Consider the following 26,230-nt stretch of genomic DNA (forward strand, 5'->3'; position numbering starts at 1 on the left):
ATCAGTTTTCTTTATTAAACTGTTGTTCATAAATACAGTCCATATCCAATTTGAAAGCACACTCTCTTGTATGACAATTTACAGTTTGAATGGGAATTTGTGTTGAAAGGAGACTCTAAGCTTTGATATGAATGTGGTTTCTTTATAAAAAGAAATTAGACAACTTTTCTATCTAACAATAACTCAAGTGCTAACTGATTAGCAACATCGCTAACAAGCTTAGCGCTCCGTGCTAAGGACTAACGTCCTATTAATGAATAATACAAACAATGCAAATGGCTTCATTTACACACCTCTGACGGAGGCACACTGGCTCGAACTGAACAAAAGACAATCTAACTCTCGACAAATTGATTCAGCAACCCAACCTGAGTGCAGCTGCCAGCAAAAATCAATTATCAAATTCGTAGGCAACTAGTTTATTCATCAATTTCAGCTGATTTAATCAATTAATTGTTGCAGCCTTATTTTTTATGTTAGAATGGATATACTATGCATGGAAAAAATAATTTAAGTCAGCAAGGACTTATTTCCCTAAACACGTAATTTGTTAGGGACAACGGTTTGGACTACCTGGAGTTCCGCCTGTGGATCGGCTTGTGGTCGGGCGTGTTCTGCCTGATGCTGGTGGCCACCGACGCCAGCTTCCTGGTGCAGTACTTCACGCGTTTCACGGAGGAAGGCTTCTCGGCGCTCATCAGCTTCATCTTCATCTACGACGCCTTCAAGAAGATGATCAAGCTGGCGCACCACAACCCCATCCACGCGCACTACAGCCCCGAACTGGTCACGCAGTATGACTGCAGCTGCGAGCCCGGTCAGTCAAATTCATACCCTTTACCATATGATCAAATTCACTCCAATTATGATCTGAATCATTATAATACATAAACAGTTCACTCCAATGACTCATTCTTGAAACGATTCCATCGTATTTTCAGCAAACAGTGTATGTTCTAGGGATGGGACAATATAGCTAAACTCACGATACTTATTTATTCTTGTTCAGTATCAAATGCACTACAGACTATAGTATAAAGTATAGTATAGATATAGTGCGACTCTCATCCCAGCATGCAATGCGGCTCTGTGGCAAAAAAAAAAGTTCAAAGTTCATGTTGTAAGATAAATATTTCTTCAGTTACTGTTCCAGTTGTTTCATTTATTGCTAGTTATGCTGTTTACCGTATTGGCCCGAATATAAGACAGTGTTTTTTGCATTGAGATAAGACTGAAAAAGAGGGGATCGTCTTATATTCGCGGTCTAGTCATTATACCCATTCACAACGCTACATAGCGCCAGATATCATTGAAGCAATGTTCTGTCATGACAGATCTAATCTACTCTCCCCATTCACGACGCTAGATGGCGCCAGATATTATTGAAGCGATGTTCTGTCATGACAGATCTCAGCTACTCTGTTTTGACCAGTTTGCATTGTTGTTCCTTATTCATATTTGTTTCAAGACTACAGTTAGTTAGACTTGAATTGATGGTTAATACAGTTATTGCAATTTTGTTGTTTAATCACAATAGATTGGTTTATTTACATTTAAAAAACCAGAAGCCATTCATTTACGAATGTGATTGCACTTTAGTTTACATATTTAAATGTTCAGATATTAAGATTTGAACGAGGCAAAATAACATGCTTTTTCTCTCAAATATATTGTTATAATCATTTGTTTGGGATGTACTGTAATTTTCTTTATAAAAATTAATTTGGTGTTCAAAAAGTCTTTTTTTTAAACTTGAGTCTTGAAAAAGAGAGGGGGGGGGGGTCTTATAAACAGGGCCGTCTTATATTCGGGCCAATACGGTAGTTTGTTGTCATGTGATCAATAATTTTAGCTTCATTTTCAAACCCTTAAGTTTCAATTACCATTTAATGACTTGCTTTTACTTGTCTACTATCGTGGAAGTCTGTTCTCCTTATCTGTCCTCATGAGCGCCACAAAATGAATGATTGCTACTTGTGGTAAGATTGCTAGATCAGTAATGGGATTTTAATTTGTGAACTATACTGCTCACGTCATGTGGCATTATATCACAATCGTGTATCGTAACGTTTCGTGTCGTGACATATCGTCAAACGATATTTTGTCCCAAATCTAGTAAGTTGTTACAATTTTGCGACTCCAGAACACCCACATTTGTAATCTGCTCACTAGCACAAGGTGTGTCCACCCATTTTAATGTGATCAACTCTGTCTTTGTACGACTTCCAGAGGAGATAAGAGGCGTTACAAGCTCGCGTTGGCGTATGCCGACTCCTTGTCTTATCGTCGCCGAAGTGATTTTTATTGTTGCTTATTTTTCTCCTCCAAGGCAACAACACCGACCTTCATGACGTCGCCGCCTGGACAAACAGTTCCGACCTGGTACGCGGCCTTTGATTTCTGGCCGACGGTAGCCACTTCTCTTTTTGAACGAGATTTTTTTGCCTCCTCCCGACAGTCGGAGAACGCCACTTGGGCGTCCCTGAGCCGTAGCCAGTGCGTCACGTACGGCGGGCGCCTGGTTGGCGAGGCCTGCCGCTACGTGCCTGACATCACCCTCATGTCCTTCATCTTGTTCTTCGGGACCTACACCTGCTCCATGGCGCTCAAGAAGTTCAAGACTAGTCGCTTTTTTCCCACCAAAGTGAGTTTTGTACACAAAGCAGACTTTTTGCCTTTCCGTTCCCCAAAAATTTGAAAAAAGTATACAGTGATCCCTCGCTGCTTCGCGCTTCAAACTTCGCGACCTCAGTCCATCGCGGGTTTTTTTTTCAATTAAATAAATAAATAACTAAAAACACAGATGAGCTGTCCCGAGCCTATCCCCTAGTCTCACTCTCGCTCCCTCTCCTCAGGCACTGTGGCACTGCACTGGAGTTGCTTATTAAAGTTAACGATGTTGACAGATGTTTGTGTTTGATCTGGCCAGAGTCACTAACTTCAGAAGCGCCACATGCGTCAATCATCGTTTACCTTGTTAACCATTTGCTGTGGCAACTCATTTAAGTGAGAGGATTTGAGTAGACTCACTCAATGAAGTGTTGCAAGTGCTGCCTTGGAACGGACAGGCCCTTTGTGCGTATGGGCGGGCGGGCGGGGGGGTGAGGGGGTAAGGAAGTGCGCTTGAAAATTATACTTTGGGGAAAAAAAGTGAAAAAACATTACTTACATTTATCAATTTCCAATGCTAAATCTGAATAAAATACATTGAACACACACTTTTTTTTTTTTTTTTTGGAGGGGGTGGTGCTACTTTGCGGTTTTTCACTTATCGCGACGGGTTCTGGTCTCCATCAACCGCGAAAAACGAGGGATCACTGTATACAACTAGGCTTTGGTAAAAAAAAGGTGAAAGGTTCCACAGGGCTCAATTTTGGAGCCACTGTTGTTTATTTTGCATATCAATAATATTTGTAAAACATCTAGTAATTCAAATCTATGTTGTTTGCAGAGAACACTAGTTTGCTTTGTTGTGGGGAAAATTTGAAAAAAAACCAATTCTCCATTGCATATTTGTATCTCTCCTTTTGTATTGCTCTCCCATACTGACTTAACAAATACAGAGGCTATAGTCAGATTACAGAAAAAAGCAATAAGAATCATAAATAAATCCACTCACAGAGAACCAATGAACCAACTCATCAAATTTACAACTTTAAAATCAGAGGACTTTTCAAGACCAATTCACGTTATGTATACAGTAAAATCTCAACAGTAACCAAAGAGCATCCAAAGGATTTTCCAAATTTTACAGTGGGACAAATAAGTATTTAGTCAACCACTAATTGTGCAAGTTCTCCCACTTGAAAATATTAGCGAGGCCTGTAATTGTCAACATGGGTAAACCTCAACCATGAGAGACAGAATGTGGGAAAAAAAGAAAAGAAAATCACATTGTTTGATTTTCAAAGAATTCATTTGCAAATCATGGTGGAAAATAAGTATTTGGTCAATACCAAAAGTTCATCTCAATACTTTGTTATGTACCCTTTGTTGGCAATAACGGAGGCCAAACGTTCTCTGTAACTCTTTACAAGCTTTTCACACACTGTTGCTGGTATTTTGGCCCATTTCTCCATGCCGATCTTCCCTAGAGCAGGGATGTTTTGGGGCTGTTGTTGGGCAACACGGACTTTCAACTCCCTCCAGAGATTTTCTATGGGGTTGAGATCTGGAGACTGGCTAGGCCACTCCAGGACCTTGAAATGCTTCTTACGAAGCCACTCCTTTGTTGCCCTGGCTGTGTGTCTGGGATCATTGTCATGCTGAAAGACCCAGCCACATCACATCTTCAATGCCTTTGCTGATGGAAGGAGATTTTCACTCAAAATCTCTCGATACATGGCCCCGTTCATTCTTTCCTTTACACAGATCAGTCGTCCTGGTCCCTTTGCAGGAAAACAGCCCCAAAGCATGTTTCCACCCACATGCTTCACAGTGGGTATGGTGTTCTTTGGTTGCAATTCAGTATTCTTTCTCCTCCAAACACGAGAACCTGTGTTTCTACCAAAAAATTCTATTTTGGTTTCATCTGACCATAACACATTCTCCCAGTCCTCTTCTGGATCATCCAAATGCTCTCTAGCGAACCGCAGACGGGCCTGGACGTGTACTGGCTTCAGCAGGGGGACATGTCTGGCAGTGCAGGATTTGAGTCCCTGGCGGCGCATTGTGTTACTGATAGTAGCCTCTGTTACTGTGGTCCCAGCTCTCTGTAGGTCATTCACTAGGTCCCACCGTGTGGTTCTAGGATTTTTGCTCACCGTTCTTGTTATCATTTCGACGCCACAGGGGGAGATCTTGCATGGAGCCCTAGATCGAGGGAGATTATCAGTGGTCTTGTATGCCTTCCATTTTCTAATAATTGCTCCCACAGTGTATTTCTTCACACCAAGCGTTTTATCTATTGCAGATTTAGTCTTCCCAGCCTGGTGTAGTTCTACAATTTTGTCTCTGGTGTCCTTCGACAGCTCTTTGGTCTTGGCCGTAGTGGAGTTTGGAGTGTGACTGAATGAGGTTGTGGACAGGTGTCTTTTATACCCATAATGAGTTAAAACGGGTGCCATTAATACAGGTAGACCTCGTTAGACGTCATTAGAAGAAGTTAGACCTCTTTGACAGCCAGAAATCTTGCTTGTTTGTGGGTGACCAAATACTTATTTTCCACTCTAATTTGAAAATAAATTCTTTAAAATCAAACAATGTGATTTTCTGGGGTTTTTTTTCACATTCTGTCTCTGTTGAGGTTTACCCATGTTGACAATTACAGGCCTCGCTAATCTTTTCAAGTAGGAGAACTTGCACAATTGGTGGTTGACTAAATACTTATTCGCCCCACTGTATACATATGGGTTTTTTATCTTCTGTTGGAATAAAATGAAAAATTAAATGAAAGATGAACAAACCAAAGGCAAGTAGGGCTTGATCCCAAACGCTCTTGGTCTGTTTTCCAGGTGAGGAAGCTGATCAGCGACTTTGCCATCATCCTGGCCATCCTTCTCTTCTGTGGCGTGGACGCTCTGGTGGGCGTGGACACTCCCAAGCTCATAGTGCCAAGCGAATTCAAGGTACTCCGACTTCCCAATTCTGACGTTCTAATCACTGGTTATCAAACTGCAGTCACTGAAACATGAGGGTGGGAAGGAATCTTTGATACAGGCATTCCTCCACTCGCCGTAAACACTGGCTACATTGTGAAGCGATCACACGATCGCCTTTCTCGGTGCTTGTTCACATTGGAACTGCCGGTCCAAACTTTGGCTCTTTATTCAAAGCCACTCAGGCTGAAGTGAAAGAACCTGTTTAAGTTGAAACAAAAAGGGCCAGGTGTCTTTGAGAACATAATGGCCTCTTTCACACAACCATTTTTTTCCTCAGTTTTGATTTTTCGCGGTTCCAGAAAAGAGAATATACACTGCGGCGAAATTACGCAACCCCTTTCAGACATGCTCCAGTAATGTGACTGTGATTAAAGCTGCTATATTGAGTTTGTGCCTTTTATACTAGCGACTGCCACCTCGGGCCTAAAGCGTATCTGCAGCCGGTTAAAATCGTTCATATGGTGTGCATGCTTGTACGAGCGAACATTTGGCCCAGCAAACCAGCACCAAAAATGTAAAAACAGTTAGTGGCAAGCAATGTTCCCTCAAACTTTTCATGTGTCTGAGCAGACACACAAGCTCCCTGAGCACACTGCGGACCATGGTGAGCAACATCAGATTTGTACACTGTGGCCACACACCAGTATTATGCCTGTTCAAAACCTTGGATCATAGCAAGTTACATGGCTTCTTAAAAGAATGAAATTACAGCATCAATTTTCATTAGTTTACTTTTAATATAATTGATTCGGCCAACTTAAAATGAAAAAGACAAAATCTCGATGTTCATGAGATGTGTACTTTCTTATATGTGAGAGTCCTGCTTTAACCATAGGAAGTAGGAGTGGGAACCTCTTAGTACCTCACGATATGATACGATTTGGGATACAAAGCTCACGATAACTACGATTTGACGATATGGCGGTACAACGATTATCGATACATTGGTCAGGAAATCATTCTATGATATTCTACAAACAACTAATAAACAGAAAAATAAGCTTCTGCTGTGAATTGGAATGAGTTTATCACTAGTAGACATCCAATCCATTTGAAGTGGGAGGGTGGCAGCGAATGAACATTCGTTCATTCGCTGCCATCCCTCCCACTTCAAATGGATTGAACGTCTATGGCCGTCAGTGGCAGCCAATGTCAGGCAATGAGGTAATTTTGGGCCATTTAAGGTCATTTACCTGTTGATTTTCAGTTACTTCCTGTTGAATTTTGGGTATTTTATGGGTCACTTCCTGCTTATTTTGAGTTACATAACAGGAAGTGACTTGGGGATCACCCAAATAAATAGGCAGTGACTCAAACTCAACAGGAAATGACCTGTAAATGCCCTGAAAATCGGACAGAATGACTGTGAATGCTCTGGTTTCGAATGAACGAACGTTGGATTGGGCGTCGAGCACCGTCAATGCAGCCTTAGAGTAAACTGAGACACTATTATAGTGGAAGATTTGGGTAACAACTTGTTAGTTCCTTTTGATTTTTTTTTTTTTTTTTTAAAGACATTGACACCTTTTTAAAACGATATCTCGATTATTGGCAGAAGCATATCGATAACGTTTGGGGATACAAAGTATCACGATATATCACCATTTCGATATTTTGTAACACCCCTGATAGGAAGAGTCCGGCTTTGGCCTGGTTAAGGTCCAGTTGTAGTATGGTTGAGTTAACATAATGAACAACCACAATGGGAGTACAGTATATCAAACTCCCACATTAAAACTGTTCAGACAATAGGGACACTTATGATTCCTATTCTCCGTGTCTGAGCAGCTACACTGCAAAAATAGATCTCCTTAAAACAAGCTAAATTCCCTTGTTTTCAGTGTAAATCTACTAAAAATAAGTGAAATTATCTGCCAGTGCTTCAATTAAATTTCGCTCACTTAGATTTCTTGAAATAGGAAAAATAGCTAGCCAAAAATAAGTTTAAGGACTTTTAAAAAAAAAAAAAAAAGCTTGCTTGTCAGACATGCTATTAAATCGAGAATAGATATTTTTCAAGACAATATTTGAAAGCAAATTTTTCTGGATTTAGTTGAAAAATGACCAACTTTTAGATGTTTGGGCTTAACAAAAACAGTTATATTTACTTAAAGTAAGTAGATTAATCTGACGCATTCTTGCAGTGGTGTTACCAGGATGCCAGGTGTGGGTGGGCATTAGTCTTACCTGGGGGGGCAAAACAAAAAAAGCTACAATGCTCAAGTAGGTCGAAATCCAGCGTAGGGCTACTGCACCTTAAAACATGTTTTGTTTTCTCCTTGAGATAACTCTTGTTGTGATTTGGTCTAAACAAATAAAAGTTGATTTGATTTTATTTGACTTAGAACACATCCATAACTGAACTGTATGGACATGCAGGTGACAATATATTTTTTTAGGTAACCTATTGTGGTTCCTTGGTTTTATTATTATTATTATTATTATAGTTTGTTCCGCAGCCCCTTTGAGCTCAATTTGACCCCCTTAGAATGCTTCAAAATGCAGCAAAATCGGCAGGCAGGTCAAGATGGGTGCAATCTTTGATACCGTGTAAAGACAAATTCCAAATACACTATGTAGCGCCCCCTAGCTGTCATTCTTTGTCCTGCCGACACTTTGAGCCCTACTTTGACCCCCTCAGAATGCTGCAAAACTCACCAAACTCAACAGCCAGGTGAACACTGGTGAAAACTTTGATAAATGTAAAAAAAAAAAAAAAAAAAAATCTAAATCAAAATATGCGTAAATGTGTGTAGCGCCCCCTAGGAACAAAACCAACATTTCATTTTTTTTAAGGTGAAAGAGGAGGTAACAATGCAAAGGTTAAAACTTAGAACGCATCAGTACTATATGAATGAGGTATACCATATGCGGTGCCCAGACTGCCGTTAGTACTACATCCTGTATTCTTTGGGTGGGCAGAGCGTGTCCGTTGGTGGGCACGCAGAGGTCATTTTCTCTCCTCCTTCCGAATAGGCTTGTCAATTTGGACAAAACAGTTGTTGCTTGTCGGACAGTGGACCGCTCAGGCAGGCAATTGGGCGGACAACCTTTTGACATCTTCCAAAAGCTGCAGTTTGCCTACCGTACAAGGGACAATGTAATACAAAACAAAACATTTTTTATGTGGTGACATATGACATTTCGCCCTTTTCCCGGGGCTAGGTTGTTGGAAGTTGATGCCGAAGGAATTTTTCCTTCTGCGCCTTCTTTGCGCCCACATGAAAGTGAGCCAATTCCATTGCAAGACCCACTTAGAAGTCCACCCGTCTCTCTTATATTCAAGATTCTAATTGCAGCTATTCAGAGTGAAACCCCCCCCTTCACACCTAGGCAGCGACTCCACAGGAGTGTGTAGGGGGGTGGCCTGCTTGATTGCTTCTTTGAGTGGTCTATTGTTTGACAAAGCCCAGTAGTCAGTTTGGTATCGGGGTCATTTGACGTCTTTCTGGTATTTCTTTATAGCCAAAAAAACCCCCGGGACTTCCAGTGTTAAAGGGAACATTGGTGGCAAGTCTTAAGTGGGTTGCAAAAGTGTTTTTGCCAAGCAGAGACTAAGTTGCGGCTGGGTGAAATAAGACACGTGTGGACGCGCACAGGCGCGTGTTCATCAAGAGTAGATGACCTGAAGTCTCTCTATTAAAAGGAAGAAATTTGTTTTTTTGGGGCAGTCAGCTCTGTGTACTCATCAGAGCGTTGGTAGTGGGAGCATGCATGCATGAGAAGAAAAGTATTTTAAATAAAGACAAAAAAATTCCGTATAGAACCATTTTAAGTTGTGAACAGAATCTGAATCTTTAATTTACCCCCTGGCAGCCTTGTCACAATTCCGGATCATTTGCAGAAGGTGTTTGTTATCAGAATACAAGCGTTAATCTTTCGCTGCGAACGGGGCGGAGCTTAGTGGAGTTGCTGGGGGTGCGGTGGTACCCGGGCCTCTAGAGGCGTAAAAGGGGTGTGGTTGGGCGGGGACAGGGTCAAACAGAAAGGTAAGATCATGCAGAGCTGGAATATAGTGTTTACGTGTTAAAATATCTCTAATCCCCCCCACCGTTCGGCTGGTTGTCTGGAAATTTTCCATTGGACATTCACCTCGAGGGCCCCGGTTATACTCATCGAAGCCAGGTTCCATTTGTTCCTTCACTGCTCATACAAGTACTCTAAGTACTGAATCAACGAACACAAGCAAGACGGCAACCTGGAAAGACGGCTATGTCCGACACTTGATCAATCCAAAAGACTTGAACATGTTTTGTATTGGGAAAAAAAAACATATTCCGTGTAGATTCCGTATCACGTTCCACGGTATTTATTTCTGAAAGATGGATGGGAAGAGGCTTGTCCAGTTAGCTCTCACCGTGCGTTCTTTTTCCGCAGCCCACTAGTCCAGAACGAGGCTGGTTCATCCCCCCCGTGGGGGGAAATCCCTGGTGGGTGTACCTGGCCTCCGCCCTCCCCGCCCTGCTGGTCACCATCCTGATCTTCATGGACCAGCAGATCACGGCCGTCATCGTCAACAGGAAGGAGCACAAACTGAAGGTGAGCCTCCGGTTCTTCCCTCCGTTCGGTCTCAGTCCGAGCGGTTCTTCGTCTGCCTCCTCAGAAAGGCGCAGGGTACCACTTGGACCTGTTCTGGGTGGCGGTGCTGATGATGGTGTGCTCCTTCATGGGCCTCCCCTGGTACGTGGCCGCCACCGTCATCTCCATCGCGCACATCGACTCGCTCAAGATGGAGACTGAGACCTCAGCGCCTGGGGAACAACCAAAGTTCCTCGGCGTCAGGTGTGGCATCCTCGCCCGTGTTGTTTAACCTCAAGTCTGCGCGCCATTCATTGGCTCGTCTGTTTTATTTAATTTGTTTAGGGAGCAAAGAGTCACCGGCATCATCGTTTTCATCCTGACCGGACTGTCCGTCTTAATGGCTCCTGTCCTCAAGGTAGGCTTGGGAGTTCTCCTTCACATGGATTACTGTCAGACTCCCTTAGCCAGCCCCCCCCTCGGTGGCCGAAACGTGTCATTATATGTAATTGACTTTCCTATATACGTATATAAAATTTGTAAAGCAATTAAACTACAACAAAAATGAATGAAATGAACAAAAAAATATATTTTTTAAATGGGTCAAAATTATTTTTTGAGCACCTTAGACGGTCATTTGCTCTGCATATAATTAAAAAGAAAAAAGATTTTTTTTAATTTTTTTTTCTTTGATCGAAAATATTTTTTTGTGATAGAAGCAACTTTTTTTTAGGGATTGAATGATTTAGACACAAATGTCCTAATCATAATATTGCCCAAACACAAAAAAGATTGCTTCAATCAAAGAAAACTTTTTCAATGAAAAATGAAGTGTTCTAAAGCAAATTTTTCCATCTCAAATAATTTTTCGCATTCAAAAACTTTCTATGATTGAAATGTTTCTATTTTTGATTGAAGTGATTTTCTTTTTGAAAATCTGAAAATCTATCTTTTTTTGAAGCAACTTATTTTTTGATTGAATAATAAAGACAAAAATGTCCTAGCCAAAATGTGGCTTCAATCAAAAAAAACAAACAAACAAAAAAAAAACTTCAATTAAAAAAATCAATTAAAAAAAAGAAAAATGAAAATAGCTTTCACATTCATTTTAGTTTTTTGAGTTTCAAATTTATTTTTGCATTCAAACATTTTTTTTTAATTTAAGCTACATTTTTTTGGTTGAAAATATATATTTTGATTGAAGCAACTTTTTTTTTGTTTTTTTGATTGAATGATAAAGACACAAATCTACCTCCATATGGTTCCGCCCAGGGATACAATTTTTGACGAGGGTAACTACATTGGCACGACACCAGCGGGTGTACCATATTCAATGGATGACGATCTTGGTGAAAAGTATTGCCTAAGCAGCCTGATTTTGAATTCCCATCAAGAATGATGGGGGGGGGGGGGGGCGACGCTCATTGCCAATTTATTATTATAAATATTCTTGTAAGTTAATTTTATTGCTTACACTGCATTTCGGGGTGATCAACATGTTGTGCCCCCCCTGCCCCGAAAGTCAAACTCCGCCTATGGCTGGCGGTGAGCCCTCCCTGTCCAAATGGATTGGACATCTATCAGCGCCGATGAGTTCTAGTTCTAGGCACGCAGGACGAAACAAACTCCCCGAAAGAGGCTTGATTCCATTAGGACTTGTGCGTTAATGGCCCCTGTTCCAGATTTCTCTTTAATTCTCCCACTAAATGTGGATTACTGTCAACTCCTTTTAGGACAAACCCCGCCCTCTTTCTCGCAAACGATTTCCCCCCGGTAGGAATCGTAATCATTTCCAATCTGTCATTATTACCGAGGTGAAGTTCAAGGTTGTCATCGCTAGTGCAACTGCCCCATCTTGTGGACATATGGACAAAGTGAAACACTGTAGATCAGGCGCTTTCAGAGGGGATTTTTTTTTATTGCATTGATGCCATTGACGGCCATGCATGTCGAATCTATTGTTGCCAATGTACTTGGATTCAATTGACTATATGGGTGTCGATGCCATTGACGGCCATGGACGTCCAAATTTTTTCCCATTCATTTTCAATGGGGAAAAAACAACATTTCCCCAAATCAACAGAAAATGACCAGATATCAACAGGACGTGTCCCCCAAACTTCCCCGCTTCCATTGACGCTTATAGAGGGTGCTGCCATTGACGCACATGGACGTCCAAATTTTCCATTCCTTTCCAATGCATTTCCTCTGTTTAATGCCATTGACGGGCATGTTTGTCCATTATATAGATGCCAATGTACTTGGATACCATTGACGGTTATGAACGTCCAAATTTTTTCCCATTCATTTTCAATGGCAAAAAAAACAATGTCCCCAAATCAACAGGAAATAACCAGATATCACTAGGACACGCCCCCAAATGACCTGATATGATCAGGCCACGCCCCCCAATGTTCCCAAATGACCTTTGTATGATCAGGCGACGCCCCCTAAATGTTCCCAAATGACCTGATATGATCAGGCCACGCCCCCTAAATGTTCCCAAATGACCCGATATGACTAGGCCACGCCCCCAAACGCTCCCAAATCACCTGATATGAATAGGCCACGCCTCCCAAATGTTCCCAAATGACCTGATATCATTATCCCAGGCCCCAAAAATGTCCCCAAATAGACAGGAAGTGACCTAATATTGTCCCCAAACCAACCTAGGCTGGGGCTAAGATCTGTATCTCCACATGGCAAAGACCAGAAGTAATTTCTCCCGAAATTGCAGTTTCTAGTTTTTAATGATGTTATTATACATTTTTTTAAAAATCAATTTCATTAGCCCACTATTTAATTTTGGCGCAAACAACTATCTATGATTGTTGTAAATAAATAGTCAACATATTAGGAATAACATATGAAAAACTCAATTTAATTCAATTTACTGAAAACCGAATAGTTAAAATGTTTGGGGGGGGGGTCAATTTACTGAAAATCATATAGTTAAAATGTTTGGGGGGAAAAAAATAATAATCTTTTCATTCGTGTAATGATATTTTAATTGTTTTCTTGTTTATTTACACCATTCATACACATTTTTTTCTTAAATAATTGTATTACATTCTTATAAGACAGTGGTCTCAAACTTGCGGCATAGGGGCCAATTGCAGCCCTGGGGACAATATTTTCCGGCCTGCATTTTACATCCGCTTGTAGTATTAGTGTTGTAGTATTTATGATTAAAAATATATGGCGGAAAACACTCAGGTGACTTGAAGTTCCGCTCTGAGACTTTTAAAACTTTCAAAATTGTCCAATATGCATGTGTGATACATCATTGGAAAGCTTGAAATCTCAATTTTCTCAGAGAGAAAAACTTTGAACAGGAGGGCATTTAAAAAAAAAAAAAAAAGTTTTTTAAACAGCAAAACCCTGTCTGGAGAACAGAGCATGCGAGAGCAGAATTAGACGCCATGACATTAACAGGATATTATTGCGTACTTACCTTGTTTCAATCCAAAAACACTTGGTCGCATGTATCACTGAGCATCAAAACACAGCTGAGAATGGCCACAGCTGGATTTTTGGGGGGATTTTATGGGTCAAACATGGTAATATAACAAGGTTCGCGATGCAGAAATCGCAGACATCAAGGAGTGGTCGAGATTTTCTTTTTCATATATTTACCCTTTTAAACACTTTTTTCCCCCCCAATTTTTCTTTGTTTGTATCGATTATTTATCATCTAACATATCGGGGGAAATGCGCCAGTAACAAAAAAATACAATTTAGCGATAGTTATGAGGTAGCTATCCGTGACTTTTTTACAGACACCATTTTTTTCGTTGTGACATAATTTATTTAAAAGTTTAAAATATGCCAGTGATTTAATTTTTTAAAGTCCTTTTTTTTCTTAAAACATTAGACATCAATTAATGATTCTAAGCTAAAAAATGACAGAAATTTTGAATAATAAATATAATTACTTTGCTTTCATGGCTGGGTTGAAACAAAAACGATTGCGCAACATCTGTAAACGGGGGTTTCCAGGGTAAAACGGGCAAATTAAAAATAGTTCGGTGCCTTAATGCGCCATGAATCTGCTATGGCAGCATATAGACATATTGTTCTATCAAACACAACAGTTGTTTTAGCTTAAAATACAGCAGTTTCTTTTAAAGAGGAGTGCAAGAGCAGCAACTGCTTTTTCAGTCTTGTCTGTGTTTTCCGCCATATATATATCTAATAATAATTTTAAACAAAATGTAAACTTCAGAAAATAAAAAGGAAGAAGAAAGACCCGCCGCGATAATAAAAAACCGAGAAGTAGTGCAATATTTATTCATATTTAGCATTGGAAAGAGATACATATAAGACATGTTTTTTGACTTTTTTTTCCCAAAAAGTATGATTAAAAAAATATCTACTGTACTAGTATGTGTAATATATATATATGAATATATAAGGGCTGTCAAAATTATCGCGTTATCGGGCGGTAATTAATTTTAAAAATTAATCACGTTAAAATATTTGACACATGCCCTGCTCAGATTAAAATGACACCAGTGTAATATCCACTTGTTACTTGTTACTAGTTACTTGTTTTTTGTTGTTTGGCGCCCTCTGCTGGCGCTTGGGTCCAAATGATTTTATGGGTTTGGGGAGTGAGCATGGTGTAATGACATCAACAATGGCGAGCTACTAGTTTATTTTTTGATTGAAAATTTTACAAATTTTAATAAAACAAAAACATTCAGAGGGGTTTTAATATAAAATTTCTATAACCTGTACTAACATTTATCTTTTAAGAACTACTAGAAGTTTTTCTATCCATGGATCGCTTTAAGAGAATGTTAATAATGTTAATGCCATCTTGTTGATTTATTTTTATAATAAACAAATACAGTACTGATGTACCGTATGTTGAATGCATATATCCGTCTTGTGTCTTATCTTTTCGTTCCAAAAATAATTTACAGAAAATATGGCATATTTTATAGATGGTTTGAATTGCTCTTAATTACGATTAATTCATTTTTAAGCTGTAATTAACTCGATTAAAATTTTTAATCGTTTGACAGCCCTAATATATACTGTATATATGTTTTTTTTTTTTTAATAGCTTGGAAGAACTTCAAATATAATAAGTTTGATAAGTTTTAAACATGTTACTGTCCCACCGAATTATTTTCAAACAAGAATAAAGTACTGTACTATAGTGGAAAAATGCTTGGCTTTATTAAATGCTTCTGTTGCCTCCCTTGGCTGTGACTCGTGGAATGACATGTGGAATATACAAACTGCTAAGGATCACTTTTATCATGTGGCGTTTATTGCTGCGAACACAACACATCCGGCTGCCTCGAACGTCACCACACACACATTCATTCCAGCGCGCGCTTCCTTATCCCCCTCCCCCCCGCTGTGGCAGCACTTCATTGAGTCCGTCCACTCAAATCTTCTCACTTACACACAATGAGTTGCCACAGCAACTGTTTAACAAGTTAAACGACGATTGACGCCTGCGACTCTGGAAGGATCAAACACAAACATTTGTCAACGTCGTTGACTTAAATAAGCAACTCCAGTGCACGTGCACTGCCTGCCTGGGGAACAAAGAGCAGGGAGAGAGAGGGAGCGAGAGTGAGACTAAGCCATCGGCTCGGGACAGCTAATCTGTATTTTTTTTTTTTTTTTAATTGAAAAAAAATCCGCGATGGACAGAGGGCGCGAAGTTTGAAGCTCGAAGTAGCGAGGGATCACTGTATTTCGTATCCACATAACGCAATGGCTCGCGTTTGATTGGCTAAAATACTAATGGCATTTAAAAAATGTCTGACAGGAGCTATTTTGCCTACTTCCAGGACGTATTGGTAATGGTTGACCTTTTTCTCTACTACTACACACTGGAAAAAAGAAATTCTGTATCTTTTTACTGTCCTTTCCGCCGGGATGCACTCGATCAAGGTCGTCTTTAACGGTCACTTAGATGAAATGTCAACAAATAAAACGTGCCCTAAAATAGCCATGTTTGCAAGCGTGTAATTCCAGAACGTTCGGAGAAAAGCTGCTTGACGACTATTTTTAAATAAAGGCACGTCGCTAAAAATAAGCCTCTTTTTTTCTTTTTCTTTTTTTTTAATCAAGACATCTGTTTTGGTCATCGTGTGCTGCTTCACTTGTATGAAATTCAACTTCTCTGTGTGTGTGTGTTGTAGTTTATTCCCATGCCCGTGCTGTACGGCGTCTTCCTCTACATGGGCGTGGCTTCCCTCAATGGCGTCCAGGTGAGTCACGTCATAGGCTATTTACAGCTACATAGGCAGTATTTATTCTCTTGTAAATTAAAATGGACAATATGTACTGATATTTAAAGCAAAGTTCTATATTGCAAAAATTTTCTTTAGCAAAAACTTGATTAGAAGAAATGAAGTTGGTGGGTTATCTGACTTATTTAAAAATGGTTTTTATATGGATACCCGCGGTCAAAAGTTTTGAGACACTTCACCATTCAGTAGGATGAGAAAGTGTTTTGAATATTTTGATCACGGGTGCGTTATGTATTTTGTATGTATATTCATAAAATGTACGTATTTTTGGCAACTTTATTTGGGAAACATTTAAAAGTAATTAACCTATGTAAAATAGTTATGATTTTTTTAGTTAAAAAAAAGTAGATTTGAAAAGAAAAACGGTAGGCCTATTTGAAAAAAAAAAAATTTTTCCCCCTTCCCCTAATACTATTTTTTGTTTTTTGGGGGGGATAATATATAATCAAAAACTACACCTACATGTAGTTTTCTTGTTTTTTTTCTTATTCTGATTCTTGTATCTGAAAATGTGATGTGCCTTTTGATAAACTCCTTGAAAGGGAACCACGGATAGAAAGAGGCAAGGCAAGGCAAATTTATTTATATAGCACAATTCAACACAAGTTCAACACATGTTTTGGACACTTGGGTGGCTTTTACACACACACACACACACACACACACATATATATATATATATGTATATATATATAATTTAAAAAATTATTTAAAATTTAAAAATTTTAAATTTAAAAATAATTTAAAAAAACATACATACAGTATATATATATATATATATATATATATATATATATAATATTAGGGGTGTCAAACGATTAAATTTTTTAATCGAGTTAATTACAGCTTTGAAATTAATTAATCGTAATTAATCGCAATTAATTGCAATTCAAACCATCTATAAAATATGCCATATTTTTCTGTAAATTATTGTTGGAATGGAAAGATAACACACAAGATGGATATATACATTCAACATACGGTACATAAGTACTATATTTCTTCATTATAACAATAAATCAACAAGATAGCATTACTATTATTAACATTCTGTTAAAGCGATCCATGGATAGAAAGACTTGTAGTTCTTAAAAGACAAGTTATAGAAATTTTATATCAAAACCCCTCTTCATGTTTTCGTTTTAATAAAATTTGTAAAATTTTCAATCAAAAAATAAACTAGTAGCCCGCCATTGTTGATGTCAATAATTATTTACACAATGCTCATGGGTGCTGAAGCCTATAAAATCAGTCGCACCCAAACGCCAGCAGAGGACGGCAAAATTCCGAAAAACACAACAAGTACACCTTTCACTGTGCTCTCATTTTAATCTGTTTGAGCGGGGCATTTGTGTGTTAATTGCGTCAAATATTTTAACGGGATTAATTTTAAAAATTAATTACCTCTCGTTAATGCGATAATTTTGACAGCCCAAATATATATTTATTTATTTATTTATTTATTTTTAAACCCGAGGTAAAAACGCGGTGAGAAGCAGACAAACAAAAAAAAACAAGGCAATGATGCAACTAACAACGAATGGATATACAAAGTGTCAAATGGCAGCAAGTCAATATCTTGGCAACCTGCCTAGGATTGGTTTAAAGAGACTGTTGATGAGCTGGAATTGGATGCAGGTACAACATCGGGAACTCCTTCCACAGTTCTATAACAAAACAATCTGACCCGCAGCAGAATGTGACAAATTCATGCCAGTCGTCATACTAGCTTTGCTTGCTAGCTAGCACAGCTGTTCTCCCACTCCAGGCCAACTATGTCATCACCCCGAGCGTCCATTGCGTGCATAAAACATGGCACCCACTGTAGGTCAAAACATACTACTACTAAATGTACTAAATATTATATATTTTTAAATCAATTGCATAATTTTATGTTTCTGATAACATGTTTTCGTGAAAGAAAACACTTATTAGAGCCTATAGGTCTTTAAGTCCGAGGTTCCCTTGAAGAGTTTTTAATTAGTTCAAATCGATGGGCCGTCTACGGCCGTCAATGAGTTCATTTTGGCGTTGATTTTGTATTCACTGGACTAAAACTTAATGCGTCTGTGATCAGTTCATGGATCGTCTGCAACTGCTGCTGATGCCAGCCAAGCACCAGCCAGACCTCATCTACCTTCGCCACGTGCCTCAGCGGCGCATCCACCTGTTTACCTTCATCCAGGCATTATGCCTGGCCCTCCTCTGGGTGCTCAAGTCCACGGTGGCCGCCATCATCTTCCCCGTCATGGTGAACCACCCTGCCACGAAACTCCGTCTTTTTTTCCGCTTAACAATCTCGCTCGTTCTCTCCTTCGCTCAGATCTTGGCGCTGGTGGCGGTGCGCAAGGCCATGGACTACCTATTCTCCCAGCACGACCTGAGCTACCTGGACGACGTCATCCCAGAGAAGGACAAGAAAAAGAAGGAGGACGAGAAGAAGAAGAAACACAAGAAGAAAGGCAGCATCGATTCTGAAAACGACTTTGTACGTCTGACTTTTCTTTTTTCCGATCCGCCGGCGCTCCTCTAGTCGTGACGTGTTTAATGTTCTCCCTCCTCCTTGTACTCCTCCTCCGGCAGTCTGAATATCCCTACCATGCCAATATTCCCACTATAAAAATCTCAATGGATATGATGGAGCAGGAGCCCATGTTGGGGCAGAAGTCTTTGGCCAGTGAGTACTCGGCTCTTGCTTCTTGCTGCTTCATGCTCCGCTTTCAAACTCCCGGCAGACTAGATTTTTCACCTCCCCCCATCCACATTTTCATGTAGAACCTCCAGTGTTAGCTAAACTAATTTATTCTATAGTTATGGCTTATAATTGCATCTAGCTTTTAATTTGTTTAATTTTTCTATTAGGGATGTTCCGATCACATTTTTCCATGCGAGTCACCTGGTTTAGAGTATCTGCTGATTTGAGTCACGATTAGGCATGTGTCGGGATGAGATTCTGATAATATGATAACCTTAAGCAAAAATATCAGTTTCACAGTATCACAATATTGCAATTACAGCTCTAAAATGTTGATTTGAGATGCCTGGGTTAAAAAAAATCCATTTAAAATGATTTTTATTTTTCAAAACAAGATGTTAGCAAATTGGAACATAAGTATGTTAACTTAAAATAAAAACTGCTGTCAAACGATTACAATTTTTAATCGAGTTAATCACAGCTTAAAAATTAATTAATCGTAATTAATCGCAATTCACACCATCTATAAAATATGCCATATTTTTTTGTAAATTATTGTTGGAATGGAAAGATAAGACACGAGACGGATATATACATTCAACATACTGTACATAAGTACTGTATTTGTTTATTATAACAATAAATCAACAAGATGGCATTAACATTAACGTTCTTAAACGTTCTTACTTGTAGTTCTTAAAAGATAAATGTTAGAACAAGTTATAGAAATTTTATATTAAAACCCCTATATATGTTTTCGTTTTGATAAAATTTGTAAAATTTTCAACCAAAAAATAAACTAGTAGCTCGCCATTGTTGATGTCAATAATTACACAATTCTCGTGGTGCTGAAACCCTTAAAATTAGTCGCACCCAAGCGCCATTAGAGGGCGACAAAACACAAAAAAACACAAGTAACAAGTGGCCATCACACTGTGCTGTCATTTTAATCTGTTTGAGCGGGGCATGTGCGTTAATTGCGTCAAATATTTTAACGTGATTAATTTTAAAAATTACAGCCCGTTAACGCAATAATTTTGACAGCCCTAATAAAAACATAACAAAAAATAACTAAAATATTGTAAATAAAACTAGAAACTGCAAATTCTGGAGAAATTACAATGGGGCTTTACTGTTTTAGATACGGATCTATCAGGTCACTTCCTGTTGATTTGGGGATACGTCCTGTTGATATTTCAGGGGGTAGGCTATTCCACAACGTGGGGGCAGCAACTGCAAAAGATCGGTCCCCCCACTGTTTAAGTCTTGACCTTGGAACTTGCAAAAGAAGCTGGCCGGTAGACCGAAGAGCCCTGCCAGAGTTACGGAGGGTTAGAATATCCGATAAATACGAAGGAGCTTGGTCATTAATAGAATTAAAAACAAACAGTAAAGGTTTAAAATCAATTCTAAAATGGACTGGAAGCCAGTGGAGCGATGATAGAACGGGGGTAATATGCTCACGTCTAGTTGTACCGGTTAAAAATCGAGCAGTAGCATTTTGAACAAGTTGAAGATGAGAAATCTAGGACTTGGGAATACCAACATAAAGTGCATTGCAGTAGTCCAGCCTTGAGCTTATAAAAGTGTGAATTGCCTTTTCAAGGTCGTGGCAACTAAGAAAAGGCTTCACTTTGGCCAAGAGACGGAGCTGGAAAAAACTTGCTCTTACAACAGAACCAATCTGTTTTTCAAAGTTGGTTTTGTCCTACTCTCATCTTGTCTCATCCCGTCTTTCCTGTTCATTTTGCTTTTGCTGCTCATTTTGTAATATATCGACAATGCTGTCATGCTGATTAATGTTCTGCTTGGCTTCAGATTGAAAGGGCTGAACAGATATCATGTTTATGTCGCTAGAGTCTTACTTTAGAAGCCCGGCAGCGTAACCCAGTGACGTCACCGGCGTGCGACGTCAACAACAAGGGCGACCTACAAGTGAAACTAATTTTAAAAATTGTATAAAAACATCAAGAAGGGTTTTAACATCAAATTAGTTTAACTCATAAACTAAGGATACCTCTCATACATGCCAGATATGGAAAAAGATTGAACGCTGTGTCAGGGAGTTATTAGACATTTTCTGAATTTGGTGTTTTGCCAACAAAATGGTCAACTTTGACACCCCGCCCAGGTCAGGCTCGTGAACAAAACCTCACCATTTTAAAAACTTAAAATCTCACGTGTCTCCTGAACAGTCTCACCAGTTTTGAAAGTGATCCAACTAACTCCCTCGGCGACAAGGTCTAAAATGTGCACCCTGTAAATAGATCAAAATTTCACATTCGATCAAAAATACCCAATTTCCTGCTGGGTTTGAAATATGAGTGCAAGAGACTTTTTGGAGTTTTTTACCACGTATCGACTCCCCAAATTTCATTGCTCCACGTTGAAAAAAACCTAATAGGAGAGGCCTTTATTAAAATTTCAGGGCGCGCCACTGAGCCATTTTGTTACTTTTTCTCGCATTGTTGCAAAATTATCGAAATTTACACGAAGCCGCATGTATGTGCAAATTTTGGTGAGTTTCGAGCATGTAGAGGCTTCCAAATTGGCCATTTTCATTTGCCCTGAAAAAAGAAGAATAATCCTTTGCATTAAAATAGAGCTCTCGCACACTTAGTGCTCGGGCCCTAATAAAACAATAATTACAATGTTATTAAATAAAGAACAAATGAAAAACATGTGCTAATACGCCTCATAATTGAGTGTGCCTTATGCGTACTAATTAAAATAAAGACCTAACTGGCAAAATGTTGTCTATAAAAGTTTTAAAACAACAAAAATGAACTAGAATCCAAGTATTTCATAATGAGTTAAAATAATTTTTCAAACAGATCATGTGAGTAGCACCTTAGAGACTCTGACCCTACTAACCGAGCATGTATCTTGGAGGTTCATTTTATTGCTGACGCTGCGTTTCAGGGTTATCAACCTGTTTTGCCCTACCCCCCACAAAAGTCAAACTCCGCCTATGGCCTTATGTATGAACTAGTTCATTGACGGTGCGCCTTATAGTCCGAGAGAAAAAACGGTAGATATGTAAACTTTGCCCGGGTCGACGAGCCCCGTGCTAAACGATATTTGTTCATATTCCAAAAACATATGAAAAATAATATTTATTTGCATTACTTTGAAGCTCCTCTCGTGCCTTTCCCACCTTCCAGGAGACACATCGCAGACTTTCCTTAATCCCCATTCGCCGTGCTGAGCACCGCCTGCATTCGTCCACGGTGGCCGAGTACGTGAGTTCCCCCACGGCCAACTGGTCGCCTTCTCCCTGAAATCGTTGCAAACTTTTCTTGCCTTTTCCCCCCGCAGCCTGGAGAGAGGCGCCTACTCCAAAGCGTCGCCAATAGAGGGCGACGTGGAAGAGCCCCCCTTTTCGTGGAGGAAATCCTCCGAAACGGACCTGTGAAAAGCTTGCAAGAGCAACTTCTTATTTTTACTCTCCTTAGAGCTGTTTTGAAATATTCCTTTACAATCACAAATGGCTGGATCTATTTTGTATTCTTATGGCAAAGCCTTGTGCAATTTTCTTCATGCAATATATAGTTTTAATGACTACCCCCCCCCCCCTTCATTTTACTTAATAGTATACCGATTTAAAAAAGCTAATTTATTCCGATAGTAATCATGAGCCTGGATAAATTTTTCCTCTCAATTTTCTAATCAATTCAAAAATATACAGTATATATAAATATATTTTTTTATAGCTTTAAAGATTATATGAATAATCATGTTTCAGTGCCACTGACTGTGATAGACATCCAATTGGACGTCTATCACAATCAATGGCAGCCAACCACTTAAAAAACATAGACTTCATAATGTAATGTAATGATGATGTCTATGTTAAAAAAAAAACAAACTAAATCATTTTTTTTTTTCATGACTAGTTTTTTTTATTCATCACTAAGTCTTGAATTTATTATTTGTAAGCAGTTCAGAAGAAAATGATCTATTTTGTTGAGTTGTAATTTGAATGATCATGTTTCAGTGCCATTGACGGCAATTAATTTGGACGTCTATTGCCGTCAGTTGATGACGAAAAATTTGGACGTCTATTGCCGTCAATGGCAGCCAATGATTTAATAAACTTTTTTTTTTTTTTTTTTTAGTTTTTCAATCTGGAGTTAAAACTCCACCAAAATACATGTTCATAACTGAATTTAATGGTCTTTTTATCATCTAATCTACAAAAATGATTCAAATAATTTCTTGGGCCTCCTTGAAACTCCAGCTGGCAATATTTTCAGAGCATGATTGAATCTTCTTCCCTCATATTTATTTCTCTACTCCAAGAGAGTTTTGCTCTCTCCTGAGTATGATTTATTTTTTTCTTATTAATAATGTAGTTCTACCTCTAATTTCTCTGTAGGTGCCAGACATTTATCATCATGTGCAATTATGTGTGTGATCAAAACACTGACACCGCATCAGTCTCCGAATCATTTTTTTCTTCCCAAACAAGTTTTTTTTTTTTTTTTCATCTTCATTTTGTTCATCCTTTGAAATGTGATCCTACGAAATCATCCTTCAGTGTTGGTGAATCCAAAATCCACAAGGCGGTGGGGACAATCTATGCAAAAAATTTGATGCACAAACAAGATTGTTGTTTAAGATGCTTTAAACACCAAAAACAGTCTTCCATGTAAATGTTGGTGTTTTGACGTCTTTTCCGTCTTATTTCAGAATGTCTTTTTTTGTTTGTTTGTTTGTTTGTTTGTTTGTGTGTTTTTGAGACGTTTAGGCAATTTTCTACATGCACCTTATGGGCTCTATATTATTGAAATAATCCAGACAGAAGAAACCTTTTTTATGGTGGTGTGTTTTTGAATGAGCAAATAAAACACTTTAAATTATTTGTAAATAAGAGACTGCATTTGTGGTTTGTTTAAAAAATTTAAAAAAAAAAAAAAAAAAAAAAAAGTTCGTTCTCCAAACTCCTTCACTGCCATTGACAGCAATAGGCGTTTAATCAGTGAATTTTTTAGATGAGAGTTAAAATGAGATTAATTAGATGAACATAAATATTTTTTTCCATTACAATTCAAATGGATTGGGCATCTATCACTGTCAATGGCAGCAAATTGGTTCATTTTCAGCATTTTGTAGGTGAGATTAAAAATTAAGAAGATTTATTATTTTTTTTTTTTGCCATTTGAATTCAAATTTCCGCCAATCATCCATCAATGGCAACGAATGGTTTAATTTTGCTCAAATGGAGGCTGCTTTTCATCCATTTTGAGTTGAGATTAAAAATGATATTATTCACAGATCTGAATTTTTAGCTAATTCAGTTCGCATACTCGGAGACTAAGGGGGGCCGATGGGCACAGCACCCCACCCCCTTTTGGCCGAAAAATTAAATTGCATGTAATCGACTTTCCGATATACCGTATTGGCCCGAATATAAGACGGCCCCCTCTTTTTCAATACTCAAGTTTAAAAAAAGACTTTTTGAACACCAAATTAAATTTTACACAGAAAATATTTACAGTACATCTGAAAAAAATGATTATAACAATATATTTGAGAGAAAAAACATGTTATTTTGCCTCATTAAAATCTTAATATCTGAACATTTAAATATGTAAACTAAAGCGCAATCACATTCGTAAATGAATGGCTTCTGGTTTTTGTAATGTACATAAACCAATCTATTGTGATAAAACAACAAAATTGCAATAACTGCATTTACCATCAAAGTGAGGTCTAACTAACTGTAGTCTTGAAACAAATCTGAATAAGGAAAAACATTGCAAAACATTGCAATAAAATAATGCAAACTGGTTAATCTTGAGAGTAGCTGAGATCTGTCATGACAGAACATTACTCCTCAAGTTCAGCATTCGCTTCAATGATATCTGGCCCCATCTAGCGTCCTGAATGGGTATAATATCTAGACCTTGAATATAAGATGACTCCCACTTTTTCAGTCATATTTCAATGCAAAAAACTAGAGATGCACGATAATATCGGTCACCGATAATAATCGGTTGATAATGGCAATTATGACGTCACACAGATAATCCAGATAAAACGAAATTCAACCGATAATGCAATCCGATAATTATATACTTGATTTAGACTTCAAATGTGCGCAATCAACAGTTTTGTCAGATTCTGCTAGTTTTAAGGAGGTGTTTTTGCAGTGTAGTAATGTGATATATGTTAGGAATGGCTTACTTTTAAATGCATTTTTGTGCAACTTGTGTTTACTCCTTAAGTAATTGTTGCCAAAAGCTTACTATTACACAATGTCATTGCCATTATTTAGTTGTTGGAATTTACTACTTGTTCACATTTGATGTGGAAAAAAATAGCATTAAATTACATTTTTGCACAGTAACATTTATCTTTGTATACTTTAAAATTTTACATACGTATTTGCATAGAATTATCAGCGTGACATTATCTGTTATCGGGTGGAAGGGGCAGGTAATTATCGGTTATCGATATTGGTTGAAAAATGTATTATCGTGCATCACTACAAAAAACAGTCTTATATTCGGGCCAATACGGTAGATATATTAATTTAAAATTAAGACTTTGCCGGTAAAATGTTGTCTATAAAAGTAGTAAAGCAATAAAACTACAAAAATGAATTAAATAAACAAAAATGTGACTAGCATCTGAGAGACTGTCATTTGCTTTGCTTAGCCAAAACCACCCGAGGACAGTAGAGGCAAGATGGATATAAGTACTTTGTTCAAACCTAAGCTTTCAAAAGCGACAGCAACTACTGAGCGAGAACCAAGGATAGAAGATGTGGACCATGAAACGCTGGAGAACACCGCCAAAATGGTGAGCGGGGTTTCAGTTTGTCCCACCTAAGATGCTAATTGTAAAACAGAGTCACAACCGTGCGTACCATATTCAATGGATTGACGATCTTGGCTAAAAGAATAGTAGTCCTAAACAGCCTATTTTAGAATTCCCCTCATAAATGATGCGAAACAAAAAAAACTAGGGCTGTCAAAATTATCGCGTTAACGGGCGTTAATTAATTTTTTAAATTAATCACGTTAAAATATTTGACGCAATTAACGCAGATGTCCCGCTCAGACAGATTTAAATGACAGTACAGTGAAACGCTCACTTGTTGTGTTTTATGGGGTTTTGCCGCCCTCTGCTGG

General features: G+C 38.5%; 1 protein-coding gene across 1 annotated transcript in view; it reads left to right on the top strand.

The window, feature by feature from the left end:
* The window catches only part of LOC130905111 (electrogenic sodium bicarbonate cotransporter 1-like), an 82,241-nt gene extending 59,682 nt beyond the window's left edge, over positions 1-22,559 (top strand). Inside the window, exons 14-26 of the mRNA XM_057818145.1 lie at positions 555-817; positions 2,330-2,382; positions 2,459-2,644; positions 5,454-5,567; positions 9,978-10,139; positions 10,204-10,382; positions 10,464-10,536; positions 16,286-16,354; positions 18,474-18,647; positions 18,720-18,884; positions 18,980-19,073; positions 22,256-22,329; positions 22,410-22,559. Coding sequence (XP_057674128.1) covers positions 555-817; positions 2,330-2,382; positions 2,459-2,644; positions 5,454-5,567; positions 9,978-10,139; positions 10,204-10,382; positions 10,464-10,536; positions 16,286-16,354; positions 18,474-18,647; positions 18,720-18,884; positions 18,980-19,073; positions 22,256-22,299 — 1,576 coding nt within the window. The 3' untranslated portion in view covers positions 22,300-22,329; positions 22,410-22,559. The remainder of the gene's footprint in view (positions 1-554; positions 818-2,329; positions 2,383-2,458; positions 2,645-5,453; positions 5,568-9,977; positions 10,140-10,203; positions 10,383-10,463; positions 10,537-16,285; positions 16,355-18,473; positions 18,648-18,719; positions 18,885-18,979; positions 19,074-22,255; positions 22,330-22,409) is intronic.
* The last annotated feature ends 3,671 nt before the right edge of the window (positions 22,560-26,230 follow it).

Source organism: Corythoichthys intestinalis, chromosome 17 (assembly GCF_030265065.1).
Source record: "Corythoichthys intestinalis isolate RoL2023-P3 chromosome 17, ASM3026506v1, whole genome shotgun sequence".
NCBI classification, from domain to species: Eukaryota; Metazoa; Chordata; class Actinopteri; order Syngnathiformes; family Syngnathidae; genus Corythoichthys; species Corythoichthys intestinalis.